This window comes from Chelonoidis abingdonii, chromosome 26 (assembly GCF_003597395.2).
Source record: "Chelonoidis abingdonii isolate Lonesome George chromosome 26, CheloAbing_2.0, whole genome shotgun sequence".
In the NCBI taxonomy this organism is placed as follows: Eukaryota; Metazoa; Chordata; order Testudines; family Testudinidae; genus Chelonoidis; species Chelonoidis abingdonii.
Genome location: NC_133794.1, coordinates 5,482,739 through 5,500,868, shown reverse-complemented (window position 1 = coordinate 5,500,868; position 18,130 = coordinate 5,482,739). Strand labels below are relative to the sequence as shown.

The following is an 18,130-nucleotide window of genomic DNA, read 5'->3' as shown; positions in this document are numbered from 1 at the left end:
ATAGTCCAGCAGTGCCAGGCTGTCTCCATGGCTATGGAACAAACAGATTCCCACTGACAGTGCTTGGGGGTGGGGGTGCATTTCTAAGGATGTTATGGAAAGAATGTGCTGCTTGTGTGTGGGAGAGGCCCCTAGGTGCTATACAGATACCTAATGAGAGACTGGGGCTTAGTGCTTGACTAAACAAGGAACCATCATTGCTCCCACTTCACAGATGGGGAAACTGAGGCACCTAGTTGATGTGAGGTACTCCAGGGAGTCTATGGCCGAACCAGGAATCAAACCCCTATCGCCAGAGTTTCAGCCCAGCACTTGGAGCATGAGCTCATCATTGCTTGCAGGCTGAGCCCTGGGCTTTCACAAACGTGTTTCCTAGCAGGGCGCAGCAAGAATCTGTAGGCAAAGCCTGGCTCATTTACTGGACTGTGCTCCCGAATGGAAACTAATCGAGGGCTGTCTCTGTAGCAAACAGCCAGCTGCCCGCACAAACCCCAGCTGGAAATCTGGGTAATAGATTTAATCGGGTGAGGGATTTAATTAGCTCTACCCAGAAAGCCAGAGGTGGGGGGAAAAGAGAAATCATTAGCTACTGCTGGCCCACCACTTATTTTCATGGGCTCCCTTGTCACCTCTCCAGTTCAATCATTCTGACCATTCAGCCCTGGTAATCTCTCTCTGCATCTGCAAGCAACAAAATCAATGTATTTTTTTTCTTGTCCTTTAGAACACCGTGTTCTCCCTGCACAGCAATTTGGTGTCTGCCAAAGGGGTGTGTTTTCAGTTAAACTGCGGCCTCTGGATGATTGGGTTAAATTGCCCACCATGTGGGGCATCACAGTCCCTCAAGGCTTCTCTGTCTCCAGCGCTGCACAGTTGGTTAGCTTCATTATGTTCCTAGTCAGCTGTGCAGTGTTGAATATGTCATATTGGCAGGGTTACCTGTCCTGTGGAAGGAGAAAATATCAGGCTGTGAGCACCAAAGGCAGGATGTGAGGCAAGCTAGACCAATGGCCTGACCTTGTCTGGCAGGTACAGGACAGAGGAACGCTGTCATGTGTCTGTACTGAACTGAGCTGGTGTGAAATACAAACCAGGTACAATCTGGCCAGGATCAGAGAACCTGCAATTCTGCAGCTGCTGGGCAAAGGGGGCGTGTGTGAGCACGTAGCACTGGTGGAGGTTCTGCTCTGCAGGGTTATCAAAGTCCTGCTGAGGATGCAGAGGGAGGTAGCTCTGAGCCCAGAAACCCTGAGCTGCTTTTCCAGAAGGGCTGAGCAATTAGGGAGCAAAGCTGCCAGAACACAAGGTGGGTGGGGTGATGACCCCAGGTGGAGGCAGACAGGACCAGGACGCTGGAGATCTGGGTTCTAATCCCAGCTCTGCCACTGAGTCCATGTGACTGTGGGCAAGTCACGGAGCCTCTTTGTGCCTTGGTCCCCTCCAGGGGGGACATCCCTATGTAGACTGAGCTTGTTCGGGCAGAGTGTGGCATGAGGGGGACTTGATCACTGTCTGAGCCTCTCGGTGGGGGTGAGAGCATGCCCTGATGTCTCTTCAGGCTGTGTAGGTGGCTAGCCCCATGCGTTGCTTCTGGTCATTTGGGTAGGGCTAGAAATCAATTGCCATGGGGGCTACATGCCATCCTGAAGGCCTTGGGTAGCCCAGACAGCAGCAAGATAACCACACGGGGTGGTTGTCATGTCCTGTGTGTGTGTTGTGTTGTCCCTGAGTGTGTGTGGTTGTCAGCAGGGATCAAATCTGAGCTCAGGATCTGAAAGCCTGAGCTAAAAGAGCTCACTCCTATTCATGGGGGTTCTAGATGCCACATAGGATTAGGAGAACATCTCTTTAAATAGCTTGTGAGCCCACTAGCGGTGCTCACTGTGTTTTAGGGGCTTTCCCAGGTCAGCTGGCACAGTAGGATGTACACAGCCAGGCCTTTTATCTCCATAAACACAGGTAGCTGGGTCTTTTGATCTTTACCCAGCACCAACCCCCTAGGCAGAAGCCACACAGGCACCACTGAGACCCAACACCTGCAGCCCCCCAGGTGGCAGTGGCACAGCAGGGGTCACCCCCACTCGCATGCCAGCTCATAGACCTTCTCCCTGGTGTATTTTGAAGGGCACCAGCTACTGGCCCTACCCTCAGGGTGGGGAAATGATCTACGGGGAGCTGTGCTGGCCTGTTACACCCTCCCACTCTCTCTCCAAGCCGAAGATGAACATGGTGCATGCGTTGCGCTCAGAGCACCTGGCTGCGCCCCGAGTGGAGGCGATGGAGCGGCCGAACCTGCGGGCTGTGGATCAGCTGAGCCCAGAGATCAAGGTGGAGAAATACGTCCTGCTGAGCCTAGATGGGAAGCTGCTGGGGCCAGAACTGAGCCGGATCAGGAGTGGTAAGGCCTCAAGGGGGGAGGGGGAGGGGAAACGGGGCTGGAGATGGAGGGGAATTTGGGCCTTGACCCTGCTGGGGCCCAATGGATCCTGTATTGCCTGTGAGGATGAGCAGCCCTCACCTCTTAGGGACCCTGTGTCCCCAAGTGCCCATCAAGATCTGGGCCCAGAGAGACAGACCCTGCCCCTGAGAGCTCCTAGCCTGGGCAGACCAGGGGTGGGAAGGGAACCAGCAGCTCAGAGGCGAAGTGAGTTGCTCCAGATCATGGAGCCAGGAAGAGAATCCAGGCAACCCCAATGAGAAGCTTGGAATGGTCTCAGTTGAAGATGACCGTGCTGCTCTGTCCAGCCTGGCTCTGCAGTGTTGCTCCCTGTCAGACTGTGTGCCTGTGGTTTCACCAGGCCCCTAGCCTGGCACAGCTCACCTTTGACTGGGGCACCACATGCTTTCCTGCCCCTGGCCGGGCCCAGTGCCTGGGGCAGGGTGTCGCATGAGAGCCTCCTTTCACTGTGACTTGGTGCAGAGGCTCTGGAGTCCCAGACACTCGGGTTTCATAGGTGCCTTGAGCCTCTGCCTCTTTCCTTTACCCACAAGGGGGGTGCCGCTTGCCTAGCTCTCTGGCCAAAAGGCTGGTGGAGTTGGTGGCAGGACTTGCACCAGGGCCAGTGCATGTGGCACTTTCCCATGGTGGTCCTGGGCCAGCATTATTGGGCTGACACATCCCTCTTCTCTTCCTGCTCAGAGATGGCGCTGCCCCTGGAGCGCCTGGATGTGGAGCTGCCCCAGGATCTGCCGAAAGGCTGCCTCTCACGCAAGCGTCACTCCCTGCCTGCCTTCCCCTTCTCTCCTACCAAGAGCCCCTGCAGCTCTCCAGACCTCAGGTAACTACAGGACAGAGGGCCCACGCCATGGGCTGCTTCTGCTAAACCTGGCATACAATATAGCTTGATGCCTTGCCTCGGACATGGAGATGGAGCCCAGGGAAACTGACTCCTAGCATGCAGTGCTCCACCTTGAGCTGAGCAGCCAGGCATTTGACACTGCAGTGGCCTATTCATTTTTTAGTAGGTGCAGAGCCCCAGACATGGACTAGTGCTCCTTCACGCTAGGTGCTGTACAAATACAGTCCTTGTTCCAAGGAGCTGACAAGCTAAGGAAACTCCTGATCACTCAGCTGCTGCTAGGCTGCATGCTGTGACCATGCAGAACTCCATGAGGGAAGCACTTGGAGCCCCTGTCACTCGAGCCTGAGGACCATCTCCATTAGCTGTTGGTGATACAGGGCAGTTCTGGACCCATCCATTAGAGGGTGGTGTCTATTCTGGAAGCTGTGCCTCTTAGGCTGTGAGGAGGGCAGCCTGATGTTTCTTTCTCTTCCAGGAGCCCCAGGAGGAGCACAGAAGCACTGTGTGTTGGCCACTTCCCCATGGGGCTCAGTCAGCTTGTGACCGGGATGCAGAGTCCTGGGCTGCGAGCCCGTGTGTCACCCTCTCCTCAGGGTGCAAGAAATCTGGCTGCACAGCCCAGTGTTACCCCAGGCAAGGTCACTGGCAGCAAGACCAAGGCAGGTGAAGCTGTGTGCCGCAGCCATGGGCACCGGATGCAGCCGGAGTCTGACAGGAAGCAGCAACAGACACAGGGTGGAAAAGGGGCCTGCTAGGAATGACTGATGGGGCAGGGGATGGTGGTGGAGGGGGACATGAGTCTGCTCCTGGCTGGGCAGGACTTGTGGCCTCTGGAAATTGCTGGTGTCTCCAAGGGGGGTGGGGGGGATTGTACTTGAGAGCCAACTGTTTTACAAACCCAGCAGGGCCCTGGCTGCCCCAGCCCTGCTTCCCCCCTGCAGTTAATGTGTGTAACCAAAGGCATCTTAAATAAAAGACTCTCTGCACTGTGAAGGCTCCTGGGGGCTTGTCCTTGTTCCAGCGAACTGCTTTAACTCAGCCTGCTGCTGGCCAGAGGGGGGGCCAGGGCCGGACCCTCTATAGACCACAAGGCCGGCACTGCCCTGAACACAGGGTGTCGCAGTAGCACTGATGGACCCCAGCAGAGATTGGGGGTGGGGCACTGCACAGTGAGACTGTCCCTGTCCTGAAGAACCTCAGTCTAGAGAGACAAGTGGTGCAGGATGGGAGATGGGGAAACTGAGGCATGAGGAGTTAGTGGTGCAGTTGGGAATGGTTCTAGGTGTCCTGAGCATTAGGCTGGTGTCTGAACCCTGGGGGGGGGCTTCCCCCCTCTGCTTGCTTCCCACCCCTGCAGTGGATGTTTAAATCCAAATGACTTTGGCTTGTTAAAATAAAGCATTAAAACTGTTCTGTTCCTTTTCCAACAGCTCCCCTCCCTCCTTCACCTGCCCACAGAACCTTGAGTGGTGTGTGTGTAAACTAGGCTTCCCCTCCGCTTCCGGTTCATTAAGGGATGTCTCACCGGTACCAGCAGGCTAGTAATTAGCTTTCCCCGGCTAATGGCACTTCCACCACTAGAGGGAGCCAAATGAGAGTGACCCAACTAAGTGAATGCAACTTACTCCAGCATGTGAGCAAATCCATTTCAGTGTAACTGATGCCCCCCAGGGGGCACCCCTGAGCTGGGGGGCATCACCCCATCACCTGCTAGCATGTGGAAGTCTGTGTGGAGATCAGCTCCCTGAAACCACCAGCCTCTGGCAGCCCAAGCAGGGCTTTGCAGGCCTTGCTTTCTAGGGACAAGTTAGCAGCTGCTTCACCCCAGCCACTGTGGCCTTGGCATTTGTCCTCTGTTACATCCAGCCCTGTTCTCCTAGGCCCACCCCCGAATGACCAGGCCGGCTATTTCCAAAGGACTAGGGCACAGCAGCTTGTCAGATTCAGTTCAGCATCACCACTTAGATATACTTATAGTGAAAACAAGGGTAACTTGATCAAAGAACAGCAGGGGAAGGAGGATATTGGAAACCCTGGTTACATATAAGACAACAACCCCCTCTAGAGACTGCACTTAACTAGCAGATTAACCTCCTCTTGAAAGAAGATCATCTTGCCCAAGTGTTTTCAATCAAATCTGGTTGAGGACCCTTTGTTCAGAGGAACCAGGCAGCAAGTTTTCTTCATAGAGGATGACTAGGTGCCATCTTTGTCCTCCAACTATAGTCAAATAAACCTTGACCACATCAAGCTAACATTCCCCTGACCTGCTGGTTTTCTCATTAGTTTCTTTCTCAAGTCCCCACTGGCTGTTCATGAGCACGTGAGTTAGTGCTACTGGTTCTTGTTAGAGACAAGGTGGCTGAGGGATCCTTTATTGGACCAACTTCTAGTGGTGAAAGACAAGCTTTTGAGATCTGGGAAAGGTGCTCAGCATCACTGATAAATACAAGATGGAACAGATTTGCTCTAGCATAAGTAGCTAACACATATTCCAAGACCCCATTCAAGCTGAAGTGACCAGCTAATGCCTCTGTGGCCACTGGATTCCCCACCCCACCCTAAAAAAAGGGGGGAATGGTTACTGGGTTACAGATTGTTGTAATGATCCATAAATCCAGTGTCTTCCTTGATTTCTAGTGTCTAGCAAAGTTATGAGTTTAAGCTCATCTTTTGAAGGACCGGCCTTTGAGGACAAGGCCTGAGAGATGAGATATGGAGTGATCGCTCTGTGACCAACGTTCCCACAGGTGATGTGGGGTTTTATCGTTCTTCTGTGTTGAGTTTGTTTCAGAGCATCATGATTGTCTCATTTACCCATGTTGTTGACGCATTTTGTGCACTGGGTGGGGTAGACTGCATCTGTAGGAGACATTGATCTCAAAAGGTGTGTTGGGGCAGGGGGGCATAGGTGCAGGTTTTGCCTCTGTTCTGGCAGGGTCTGGTGCTGGTTTGCATTGGGGGAGGGGTCTGTGCAGAGCTTATTTCTGGGGTGGTGAGGCTGGGGGGAAGTGTTTGAAGGCCAGAAGAAGTAGTGGGTGGGGAGGATTTCTTTCAGGATGTGGTTCCCATTGAGAATGGGTTGTAATTGTTTAATGATAACCTGTATGGGCTCCAGTGTGGGTTGGTAGGTGACAACTAGGGGTGTGAGGATCTCCTGAAAGAGCTCTGGGTGTGAGCCTGAAAGCTTGTCTCCCCAACAGCCATGGGTACAATGAAAGATTTCTCCCCCCCACTCCCGTCTTTCTAACACATTTTCTATTAGACCTCATGAGACACTCTGTAAATACCAGACTCTGGAGTCATGTAACCCTTACGCCCTCTACCAATTGGCACCAGGAGGTCTGGATCAAGCAACCCCCAAAGAAAATACAAGGGAGAGTCCCAGCCACCTCCCCCTCTCTCCCCTGCTAGGGGGATGGGGGAGATCTGTGTTCTAGTCTAGCTTTGCCACTGACCTGTTAGGGGACCTTGGGTACTTACTCTGTGCCTCAGTTTCCCCTCCCATCCTGTGTCTATTTAGATTGTCAGTGTTCAGGGTAGGGCTATTTCTCACTATCTGTGCAGCACCTGGTACAAGGGGGGCCCTGGTCATGGTTGGAGCCTCTAGGTTCTAAGATATGAATAATAAATCTGTTGAGCTCTGGAGTTGTGCTGGGAGAGCACTATGGAGCAGTGCCCGAGTGACCGGACTCTCCAGCTCCTCGCTTCACACCGCAGAGGAACACAGCGTGTGCCATAAGAAGCCCCAACAGCGTTGTTATCTGAGCCAGGGCCGGCTATAGGCCTGTTCCCCTGAATCAGGCCCCGTGCCCAGTGAGAATCCCTTCCCTGGCTAGAGGCGCCTTTTTAATTTCTCACCTGGCAGCGCTGCGGCACTTCGGCGGTGGGTCCTTCAGTGCCGCTGAAGACCTGGAGCGAGTGAAGGACCTGTTGCCAAAGACTTGGAGTACTGCCCAGTGATACAAGCCCCACGTGTTTGTTTTACTTCATCCCTGCCAGGGCCCCATCAAAACTGTTGGAATTGGGCCCCGCACCTCCTAAAGCCGGCCCTGATCCGAGCATTAATACAAACCAACTTCCTCATGAGAGGGGTGAGGCCCTGGCACGGCCAAGTGCTTCTGATGTTCCCAGAGCCCATGAGTGAACTGCTAGCAGCCAGAGAGGCTGTTACTGAGGAAAACAGCTTGGAAATCCTTTTTTTCCTGCAAATTTTTTTTTGGGCGGGAAACTGATTCCTCGAAACTGTTCATGACTCGGGACTGTTTTGGATGAATCTCCTGCCTGTTGGAGAAAGTTTGCAATTGTCCATTTTGTTTGGTCTTTTTTCTTTAAATAACCAACTTCTGTTTGGAGCTATGTTTTGCTTTGAAATCTAACTAAGCAGCCGAGAAAGAAAACATTTGGCCTGACCCCCACTGAGTTTTTTGTTGGGGTTGCAGACATTTTGATTCAAACTCTTGCAAATACGTGCCTGCCTGGAAAGCTTCCTGCCCACCGTTAGTTGAGTTTGGGGCAGTGCAGATGTTAATATGATGCCCAGGACACTACTTATAAGAATTGTGTGGATTGGAAGGGGCAGAGCCTCCCAGCTGGCTGTCCCCTCCCCTCTTTCAGTAGGAAACTGGCTTTAGTTTCTCTCTCGGGCTCCTGTTGCATATGCAAAATAACTTTGTAGACCTTTCTTCACAAAACAGCTGGTTTTATAGCTCCCGCTCTGCTGCCAGTTCTTGGGCCTGATCCTCAAGGTTCTTGGGATTTGGGTCCCAGCTACATTACAGACCCCGTCCTCACCTGTGAGCTGCCAGGGTCCTTGAGCTCGGCTGGGCTCCCGCAGCTCCTAGAGCAGGGGTAGGCAAACTTTTTGGCCCCAGGGCAACATTAGGGTTGTGAAAGAGTATGGAGGGCTGTGTAGGGAAGGCTATGCGCCCCCCCACCCCCCAGATCTGCCAACCCATCTAACCCCCACTGCTCCTTGTCCCCTGACCACCCCCTCCTGGGACCACCTTCCCCTAACTGCCCCCTGTGACCCCAGCCCCTTTCAGGATGTGGCCCTGCAAACATGGGCAGAAGACTCAGGAGGAGCAGGGGCAGCCACGCAGTCAAAGAGAAGCGGTGGTTTCCCCTTCAAAGTACTGCTTCTGTCCAGCCAACTGTGGGGCCGTGCGGTGCTCCTGCTGAGTCCTCTGGCTGCATTCCCCATGCTCCTGCAACAGTGGTGCCATCTGCACCACCTGCCTGTTCCCATGTCCCTGCAGTGCAGTCTTTCTCCCCTCCCCACGGGGGGTGTGCCGGCGCTGAGCTGCCCGAGTACGTGGCCCTGGAGCCTTCTGTTCTTGGGGGGGATGCATGCCAGGGCACCCTGTGTTCACTGGTAAATCTGAGCTGTGCCATCCAGCTGGAGCTAGCCGTGCTGCTGGCACAGTGAGCTGAGCCTGTACGGGAGGGGGCCAGCCAGGAGCTCAGGGGCCGGACAGGACAGCCGTGTGGGCCATAGTTTGCCCACCTCTGTCCTAGAGCCTGCTGTGAAGTCCCTGTGCAGGAAAGCACTTCTAGCTTCATTGCAGATGCTTTCCTGAGCTGGAGCCGTGAGTGGGCAGAAGCAGTCACGAGCTGTGTTGCATGGCGGGGAATCTGGCTTGAGGCAAACGTACAGAGGAGAGCAGGCCCAGCCAGAGTCAGCTGGTGTTAGGAAATGCTGAGAGAACTTTGTCTTCAAAGCTTTTCTCTCCAGGGCTGACACTTGTGCATAGGGTGACCACGTAGCAAGTGTGAAAAATCAGGCCAGGGTGGTGGGGTTTATATAGACAAAGCCCCTAATAGTGGTGTGGTCCTGGTAATATTGGGACATCTGGTCACCCTACTGCACCCCAGCACTAGCCCTCCCATTCTACCCAATAAACCCCCCCAGCAGCAAAAATCCCTCAGACAAATCAACCTTTACAAAAATGATCAGTGGAAAAAGCCCAGCCAGAACTTTCTCTCCCCTGCCCCCAAGAAAAGAGAAGTGGCAGAAACTCCATGAAATCTCCTAGTGCCTTTGCTACTGATTTACATGGAAAGTGCCCAGAACCCAGGGTGATGGGCAGCTGCATGAACATCCTGGGCTGGATGGGAGAATGGCCAGAGTGCATCACTGGGGGAGAAGGGGTAGAGCCAGGACTCTATTAACAGTCCCAAACCTTTGTATGCGGATTTAAGGTTGGCCACCTTAGTTGATTGCTTAATTATTTGCTCCATTATCTTTCCGGGTCCAGAAGTTAACATGAATTGTCCTTATTTCCTTCTATAGGGAGATATACGGTAACAAAAAACTAAAGGTGTCTTCCATAAGGCGACATACACTAATATATGTGTGGGCTTCTATAAGGAGAAATGAGGTACTAAATGGGGTGTGCGTTCCATCTGAGGCAATACGGTACCCGATCTCTTCTAATACCGCCTCCGTCGGGGGGGGGGAGAAGAGATAAAAAGAGACCAATCATAACGAGGGTTAACGTGATTGACATTGTGATCACGAATCAGATATGGCTTCTCTACAAATAGTACACAACTTTTTTTCGAGAAGCCCGCCTCTCGCAATGAATTGGATGGTGTGGCAGTGTGGCAGAAATTCTGTCCAATGGGGGTAAGGACGGAGTGAATTTTTTTTGAGTGCCTCTTAGAGCGACAGTCTTCTCCTCCAATGAAAAACCAAAAAAATTGGGCGGGATCTAAAAGTACCGTCTTCCTCGCTAGGTCATGAATGAACTCTATTGGTTGGAAGAAAAGAGTGACAGCACAAGAGACCAATAGTAATGCGGAAAGTTGGCGAGGGAGTCTAAACACCGCCCACTCAGATTGAACACTGTCTATATGGCCTCTCTATTGGTTAGATCCACAGGGTGACAGCCGTGCCGACCAATAGGATTCGCCGCAAACAGGCCTGAGGCGGAGTGAAGAGCCGAGGGTGGCGCTGGAGCCGGATGAGGAGACTCTGAGGGGAAGTTTGGCCGCCGCCGAGAGCCGTTTGAGGAGCCGCCGCCCGAGCTCCCCGCGGCCGCCATGGGGAACCGGGGGATGGAGGACCTGATCCCGCTGGTGAACAAGCTGCAGGACGCGTTCAGCTCCATCGGGCAGAGCTGCCACCTCGACCTGCCGCAGATCGCCGTGGTGGGCGGCCAGAGCGCCGGCAAGAGCTCCGTGCTCGAGAACTTCGTGGGCCGGTGAGTCCCGGGCCTCCGGGGAGACATACGCAACCTGCGTAACTTGCCCCCCGTTTCCCTTCGCACGCAAAGGCAGGGATGCGACGTAGTTCGCCGGAGCTCCGTTGGTGAATCCTTCGGCCGTGTGTACGCCGTTTGCGTAAATCCGTGGCATTAGAATGGCTGGGATGCTACGCTGCTGGCGTAGTTGGGGTCTGTGAATCTCCCCGGCGGCCTTGCGCTAAGCGCGAGACCGCCTCGGCCCCCTTTGCGAATAGCGCCTGGGTGGGTTGTACGCCGATTGCGTTAGCTGAGCCCGCTCTGTGGTCTGGTACCCGCGGAGCCGTGCGCAGTTGGCGTAGGGCGCGCTGGTGGGTTTACCCCGGCGGCGTTAGCTGGGCCGCTTCCCGGCGGCTTGGGTGGAGCGCGCTTGGCCTGGGAGCCTTGTGTGGGCGCCGCGGTCCTTACGCCAGTGGCTTAAACCGGGGTCTTTCCAAGGGGGAGGGTGTCTCGGTGGACGCAGCTGGCGTAGGTCGCTCTGTGAATAGCACTGGAGAGTGGTAGTTCTGGGCTGGCTGCGGGGCGGGGGTCTGGCCTGTCATCCCGGGCCCTGTGTGGGAGGGGGGGGGCAGGAGCACTCCCTGGGCGCATCCCCTCCCCCGGGGACCCCCAGTCCTGGGACACAGCGATGCGCCCGCCCCAGTGGCTGGGGCACGTCCCCCTGTCCTGTCGGGGAGCCATGAACTCCCCTGGGCTGGCCCCCCTGCCCAGGGAGCAGGACTTGGGTGTATGTGGTGGGAGATACAGGATTCTGCTCTCCCTGAGCTGACCTGCACCCTGGTGGTTGGAGGACAGGGTGGGAGTTACCTGTGACTTAATGAGGTGCTCAGGCTGGGCCTGTGCTAGTCCCTCCTGAACCTTGGGAGCAGGGCTGTGGGCGTTGGCCCCACTTGCTGTGGTCCCTGTGCCTGCTGAAGGGACAACTTTTCCTTAACTGCCTCCCTCTGCAGCTCCTGCAGCAGAAGCTGAGGTCTTGCCCACTTGGTATGTCCCTTAAAGACCCCACGGAGCTTTTCATAAGGTCCCAGGTACCACCTTCTTGCCTTTGTCCCCAGGCAGATCCCTTTTCCTCTCCACCCCCATTGTTATCCTGGTGTGCTGTATGTTACCCCAGAGAGAGAGAGGAGAGAGAAGGGGTAATTCCTGTTTGTCTTGTTGTTAAGCCATCTCCCTTTCAAGTCAATGGGATCCGATTTGGGGCCAGTAACTTGAATGCCTGTTGGGATCCTTCATGATGCAAGAAGCTAGAGATGCATGATATAAGCAGAGTAGGCCATTTGGCATGGAAGGTTATTTTAGTATCAGTCTGAATTCCTTATGCTCCAAGGAGGAATATCTTTAATCTTTGTAGTGGTAGGAGCCAGCACCCTGTTTGATATTACTGATTGTACATTAAACAAATTTTCATGTAAACCCTGAACACACTGGATCTGCATTATGGTACTGCCTGGACACTGTAAATTGAAGTGATGGTCCGCAGTTCATTGATAGTTTTCCAAACCACTGAGAATTGGAGCAGAGGTGGACTTCAGGAACTGCTGAAAATTGATCATGTGAAAAAGAAAGTGCACCTGTCTTCTGTAGTCAGGCTGGGTTTGGTCTGTGTTTTATTTCAATGGTCCAAAAATAACCTGGATTGCTAGAGTTAATTGCACTGTGCATCTGTGTTTTATTTGCATTGGTAGCTCAAGATCTGGAGTCAAGCTCTGTGTGATACTTCAACTGAACAGCTTGGGTTGTTGTCTTACTGACTGGCACTTTCCTTGCAGATTGTTTGGGTAGATGTCAGTGTCTTTGAAGTTCTTAGTCATTACCTGCAAAACACTTTTAACAATGATACAAGGATCTACAAGAGAACAAGTGTCTGAAGAGGGTGGAAGGAAGTCTTATGTCAAAGTAGCTGACAAGGTATCCTGAGAGCAATTCTTAGTACAAAGCCTCTAGAAACTGGAACCTGTTCATTTTAATAGCGTTCAACCTGACTCTATTAATTTACTCAAGTTAATCTTTGAAAACACAGACTCAGCTTTGTCTAGCTTCTTCTGTTACTATGGCAATAATGGCCAGTGGGCTCAGTTCAAATTGGGGTTGCTAGTGCGGTACACACGAAGACCTGGAAACTATAAACCTGTATTGGAGTCATTAGGCTTCTGCATGGGACCCACCTTCATGGATCTGGCTGCAGGATCTAGGAAGATCAAAAGAGAGAGAGTTTACATTCGAAGACAAGACGCAACAAGTGGGGTTGACAGACAAAGTGGGGAGATGGGGCAGAGGCTGAGATGATGGTGTCAAGGTAATGTGATGACAGAGGGTAGCTACTGCACAAGTGGACTTCAGAGTCCATTAGAGCTTTGGGTTTTTAAAGACTTGACTTACACCTGTCTCCATCTTTGGAGATGAATAGTAGCTTTTAATAATTTCTGCTTCTACAGTGCCTAACCCCTGTGACCTGGGGAACAAAGTCACTTCTTAAGACAAAAATTAGGACTTACAAGGTGCTGTTTTGTCTTGCTAGAGTTATCTAAGTTTTCTGTGTGTTTAATCTATGCCTTTTCTATAGCTTGTCTTAGCTTTAAAGGATGGTGGTGAAGGGCTGGTAACTAATGTGACTCTTGCTACTTGTAGGATTTCTTTATAATGTACTACAAATTTAACTAAAGGGGTATATATAGAATCTGTCTCCAGCAGTGCCTCATGGTATTGGATGGTGGGTAGTTTCAATAAAGATCAGTGCGGCGCACTGGGAAGCTGTGTGGTCCAGTGGATCAGACACTGAACGGGGAGTCAGGAGACCTGGGTTCTAGTTCTTCCTCTGCCACTGACCTGCTGAGTGACCTTGGGCAAGTCACTTTGTCATTTTACCTTTCTGTGGCTCTGTTCCCCTCCCACCCTTAGTCTTGTTTTAGACTGTGTAAGGCCTTTTGGGCAAGGATGGGTTCTTAATATGTCTGTAAAACGCGCAGCACAGTGGGGCCCCATTTGGGTTAAAGCAGATACTGTATTGGGTTCTTCTTGATATGTAAAGTATCTGACTGTGCCTAAAACTCTGTCCTGCAGTTCCACTCCCCACCTCCTCTGTAATGCTTGGGCTTGAGTACAAGTCGTGTCTTCACTGCTTTTTGGAAAAGAGATGATGTTCTGTTTGACTCAGGCTGGGCTGTTTTCCTTATGTTTTTGGATGCTTTAGCCTCTAATCACAACGATCTCAGACCAATACTTTTATTTTTTCTGTTAGAATAAGGTCCCATGGGGTTTTCCACTGTCTTGCTCCTGCAGTTGAATCTTTTCACTTATTTAAAATTTCCCTAGGTTGGTGGCAATATGTGCCCATATGTTTGAGATCAGAATCTGGGGCCTTGTGATGTGGCATCTGAGGCTTGATTTTTCATTATCACATGGGTTTGAGCCATGTTCTGGGTTAGCAGCTTGCAAAGAGGTTTGTGCTAGGGGGAATTGGAAGCCCACTGCTTCCATCTTTATTACTTGCTAGGTTTATAAAAGGCAGCTGGATCAATTGACATCCAATTTTGTAAAACAAAATTTGCACCTGGGCTGATGCATTGTGCCAAGCTTTGTTACAATTGGGAACAACATGGTCAAGTTATTACCTCCTCAAAAGCTGCCAATGGCTATACTGGCAGCCTGTAATTATAGTGACACTGCAAGCTCAGCACCATAATTAAAAATCTTTGTTCCATGGCTTTTAAGCCTTCAACAAGGAGGCCTGTAATAAGGGGTTCACCAAAATCTATAGAATCTCTTTCAGTAACGGTCTGAATTAGGCAGGTTTTACATGAGGGTTTTTTTGGTAACCTGGAATCTTCCAGTCGAATCTTGTATCTCTAACTTTGTTACAGTGGGGCCCTTGTGTTCATAATTGAGGATAATTATTATGTCTTTGGCGAATTCTGCCTTCACTTGGTGTCCTCAAAGTAGTGTTTCAGCACTCTGAGCCACAAGACCAAGAAGATTCTCCCTGTGTGGTAATAACAGTGGCATGGTAACATCCACATTTTGCTTTCATACGACAGAAGTAGAAAAGCATTTGGGACAAAATTAAAAGAGAATGTAGATCTGAATCCATATATTTGTAATAGTGTTAGCTGCTGGTTTGCAGTAGGGTTCAGAATAAAGGATGGATAGCCCTGAAACAGTTAACTCAGTATTAAGGTTGTAAGATATTCAAGGCTGGGACCATCTGCTTGTATTGTGGCACCATGCTTACCACGATGTGTTACAACAACACAAATGTTTACCGAGTTCCATGTTCCAATTCTGGATCAGATGACAGCTGTACACTTGGAGATAGACCTGGATTTGTCTACTTTGGGACAGATCTAATATTTTGTGTATGAGAAGGTGGGGGCTGGATGCTGGACAGTTCAGGCTTTTTGGAATGAATGCTGACTGCATTGCGCAGGGTGCTGTACATTGAACAAAAAGATGGTCCCTGCCTCAAAGAGCTTCCAGTCTAGGCGTAAGAGGAAATGGCCGGTGGATACAGACGGACTAATGGGCGAGTGAAAGGAAAGAAGACCGTACGGGTCAGCATGGAAGCAGTACACTCAGCAGACCAGCAGGGTAACTGTTAAGTCTTTGGAGGCATCACAGCAAAGCAGAGTTTGAAACAGGCCCAGTACATTTGTGAGGGGCAGCTGGGGGAATACATGAAGGGGCATGTTTGAAAACGTAACAAGTGGGTGCTAGGATCTTGGCCTGTCAGAGATGGGAGTTGACATCTAGTGAATGAGAGAGAAGGCATAAATGCCTTGCAAGTGAAGCCAAGCAGCCTGTGTTTGACGCAGTAGAGACAGGGGAGCCATTGGAGGGGTGCAGGGAGAACCATGCTGCATAACATTTGTTGTAGATAGTGAGCCTAACAAGCTTAAGGTGAGGTGATATCATCTTTGACCAGTTTCTTTTGGGGAGAGGCAAGCTTTTGAGCTTGCACAGAGCTCTTCTTCTGGTCTACGCTGCATACAAGCTTAAGGTAAATCATTCATTTCCATGCAGTGGGCCAGAACCTTTGAACTCTTAAGCACCTGCTTAATTTTACTTGCAAGAGTGGTCCCATTTCTGTCAACAGGACTGCTTGTATGTGTAAAATTAAACTGTTGCAGGTTCTGGCCCTAATGGTGATGACTGGGTTTCTAGTCAGGTTCTTTTAAGACAAACATCTCCCCTCCTTAAGAGCCCCACGGCTTTGAGTTTTATTTGCCACACTTAACGGAAATTTGTCATTTCTATGTAAATAGTCTGTTTGGATGTCAACATCTCTTGGGGATATTTGCAATCCAAACAGAATAGCGCTGGGCTGATGCATGAAAACAAGGGAGTGAAATAGACCAGTCCTGTTTGTTGGGAAGCTTGTGGGAGCTGAGTGAAGAGTTGAAATGTGAGTGATGCCAACAGAGAAAAGGAAATTATTATTATTTTGGAAACAGCTTTTCAGCCTGCTTTTCCGTGGCTCTCACCATGGCACCTTGGAGTAATGGCTAATGTTAGTAATACAGGGAATTATTTTGATCAGTTTCCATCTAACAATTTACCGGCTTTGTTTCTAAAAATTTCCATCCTTTTGTATTGTGAAACTACTGACCCTCTTGCCTATACATGGAAATATTTGATGCTGGTAAATTACCCTTTAAGATTTTTGTTTGCTCTATCATACTGGTCTGGTTTAATAGTCCTACGGTAACAAATTGGAGGGCCAGCTAATGTGTGGGCTGTAAATTATTGCCTAGGAAGTGTCATTAATGGCTGAGTAATTTCAGTATCCTGTCCCCAGATGCGTCAGAGGAAGGGGGAAGATTCTCTAGTGACACCACTACATCTCAGGCTACCTTAAGTTCAGAGTTGCCTTAATTAGTTAGGCACAGAGAAATCCTGAGAAATGCCTGGAAAAACTGCCACTTTCTAGCAGTAATGAGAGGGAACATTTCAGGTCTGCTTCCCTTAATAGCAGCGCTTGTTCCCAGGCTGTAATAGCACCTGAGCTCCAGTACTTGCTGTTCAGAAAGCAGGAGTATGCTTTGCTTTACCTGCTCAGGTTAGTCACAAGCCTTGAGGTTTATTTAGCTTATTGGCCAAAGATAATGCGGTGGAGAGTGGGGGAGGGGTAGCACAGTGAGGGGTTTTGGATCTTTGTGACATAAGTTAATTATTCAAAATCAATTTTGATTTGTTTTGTGATAGAGCCTAGAGGCCTCAATTAAATTGGGATCCCATAGTGCTGAGCACAGTGCAGACACAGGAAAACAGCCCGTGCTCTGAAATTCTGAGTCTGAATAGATGAGAGAAAGGAAAGTTTATGAGCCCCCTTTTACCAACGGGGAAATGGAAGCATTGACAAAATGACTTGTCCAAGGTCACATAAAGAGGCTGTAGCAGAGCAGAAATTGAGCTCAGATGTTCAGGGTCCCAGTGTAAGTGTGCTCGTTATTTTAATGAGATGCAGGGAGTAAAATGTATTCAGGGTGAAGCTATTTTGTCCATAATACCCACTGAAAAAGATGCAAGGGGAAACAGAGTAGTAGGTGCTCTTGCCGATGATGATCTTCTCAATAGAGATGAGTCATTTCAACCCTCTTATGGAGAGAAATGTAAGAGGAAATATAAAGTGGTGCATTAAAATTGCATTACTAGCAGTATTCTAGCCCAGCCTGTTGATGTCACAAATGAAATGCACATTGACTAATCCATCTTTGGAACCCTTCTAGTGTCAGTACAAATGTGCTAAATGCTCTGAATCTGCCACTGACCCTGCAGTGGCTCTGCCAGTGACAGCCTGACAAATGGAAGTGTAAAAGACATTTCAATCTACATAAAATTTGACCATTGACTTGTAGTGCGTCCTTGGCTCACTGGGCCCAAGGATCACAATGGAGTCATTGTGAGCCACACAGTTGGGAGGTCTGTCCATTGACATTTGGTTCCTCGACTGTATTGTCAATGTGGCCATTATATCTTGTTCATCACATGTTATCAATACTGTTAGTGGTTGTAAATAAAACGTTAATGAAACCAGGAAGGATGCAGATGAGGTTTCTCAGCAACTTTTAAATGTCTCAATTCTGGTGACATGCAGCAGCAGTTGTGCTTCTCAACAGCTCTGTCCTCACCCCTGCCTGCATCCTGCAATCTCTAGTAAAACATTTGCAGTCCACCATTAATAGTGAAATGTTGGAGCAGTAGCAGTGAGCTTCAGAGGAAATGGATCAGAGAGGCAACAAATAAATAAATCTGTATTCATAAATCTAGGTAGAGAGAACTTCCAGAACAACGCTGATAGAATATTACAGCTTCTGTTAGATACAAATAACTGGGTCTTATGTCAAGTTGCTGGGTGGTAATACTAAGAAATGGTCTGAAATCAATAGTGTGTGTAGAGTGAGTTGTCTCGCTGGATTTTAGTGAGCCCGTTGAGATGCAGCTCAGTGCATCTGAATTATGGCTGTGTCTGAATGGCTCAAGATTTTATTACTAGGCTAGGGGAGTAGTGAATGATCACCTGTGGTCTCAGGTGCATGAGGAAAACTAGAACTTGGAGTATCCATGGCAGAATAGCGAGCTGGTTTGAGA

The 18,130-nt window shown here is 50.3% G+C and overlaps 1 protein-coding gene across 6 annotated transcripts in view; it reads left to right on the top strand.

The window, feature by feature from the left end:
* The first annotated feature begins 10,231 nt into the window (after positions 1-10,231).
* DNM2 (dynamin 2) overlaps positions 10,232-18,130 on the top strand; it is a 60,264-nt gene continuing 52,365 nt past the window's right edge. For all 6 annotated transcript variants that reach the window (XM_032780415.2, XM_032780411.2, XM_075060967.1 and 3 more), the window contains exon 1: positions 10,232-10,507. In XM_032780415.2, the coding sequence (XP_032636306.1) occupies positions 10,347-10,507 (161 nt within the window). In that variant the 5' untranslated portion in view covers positions 10,232-10,346. The remainder of the gene's footprint in view (positions 10,508-18,130) is intronic.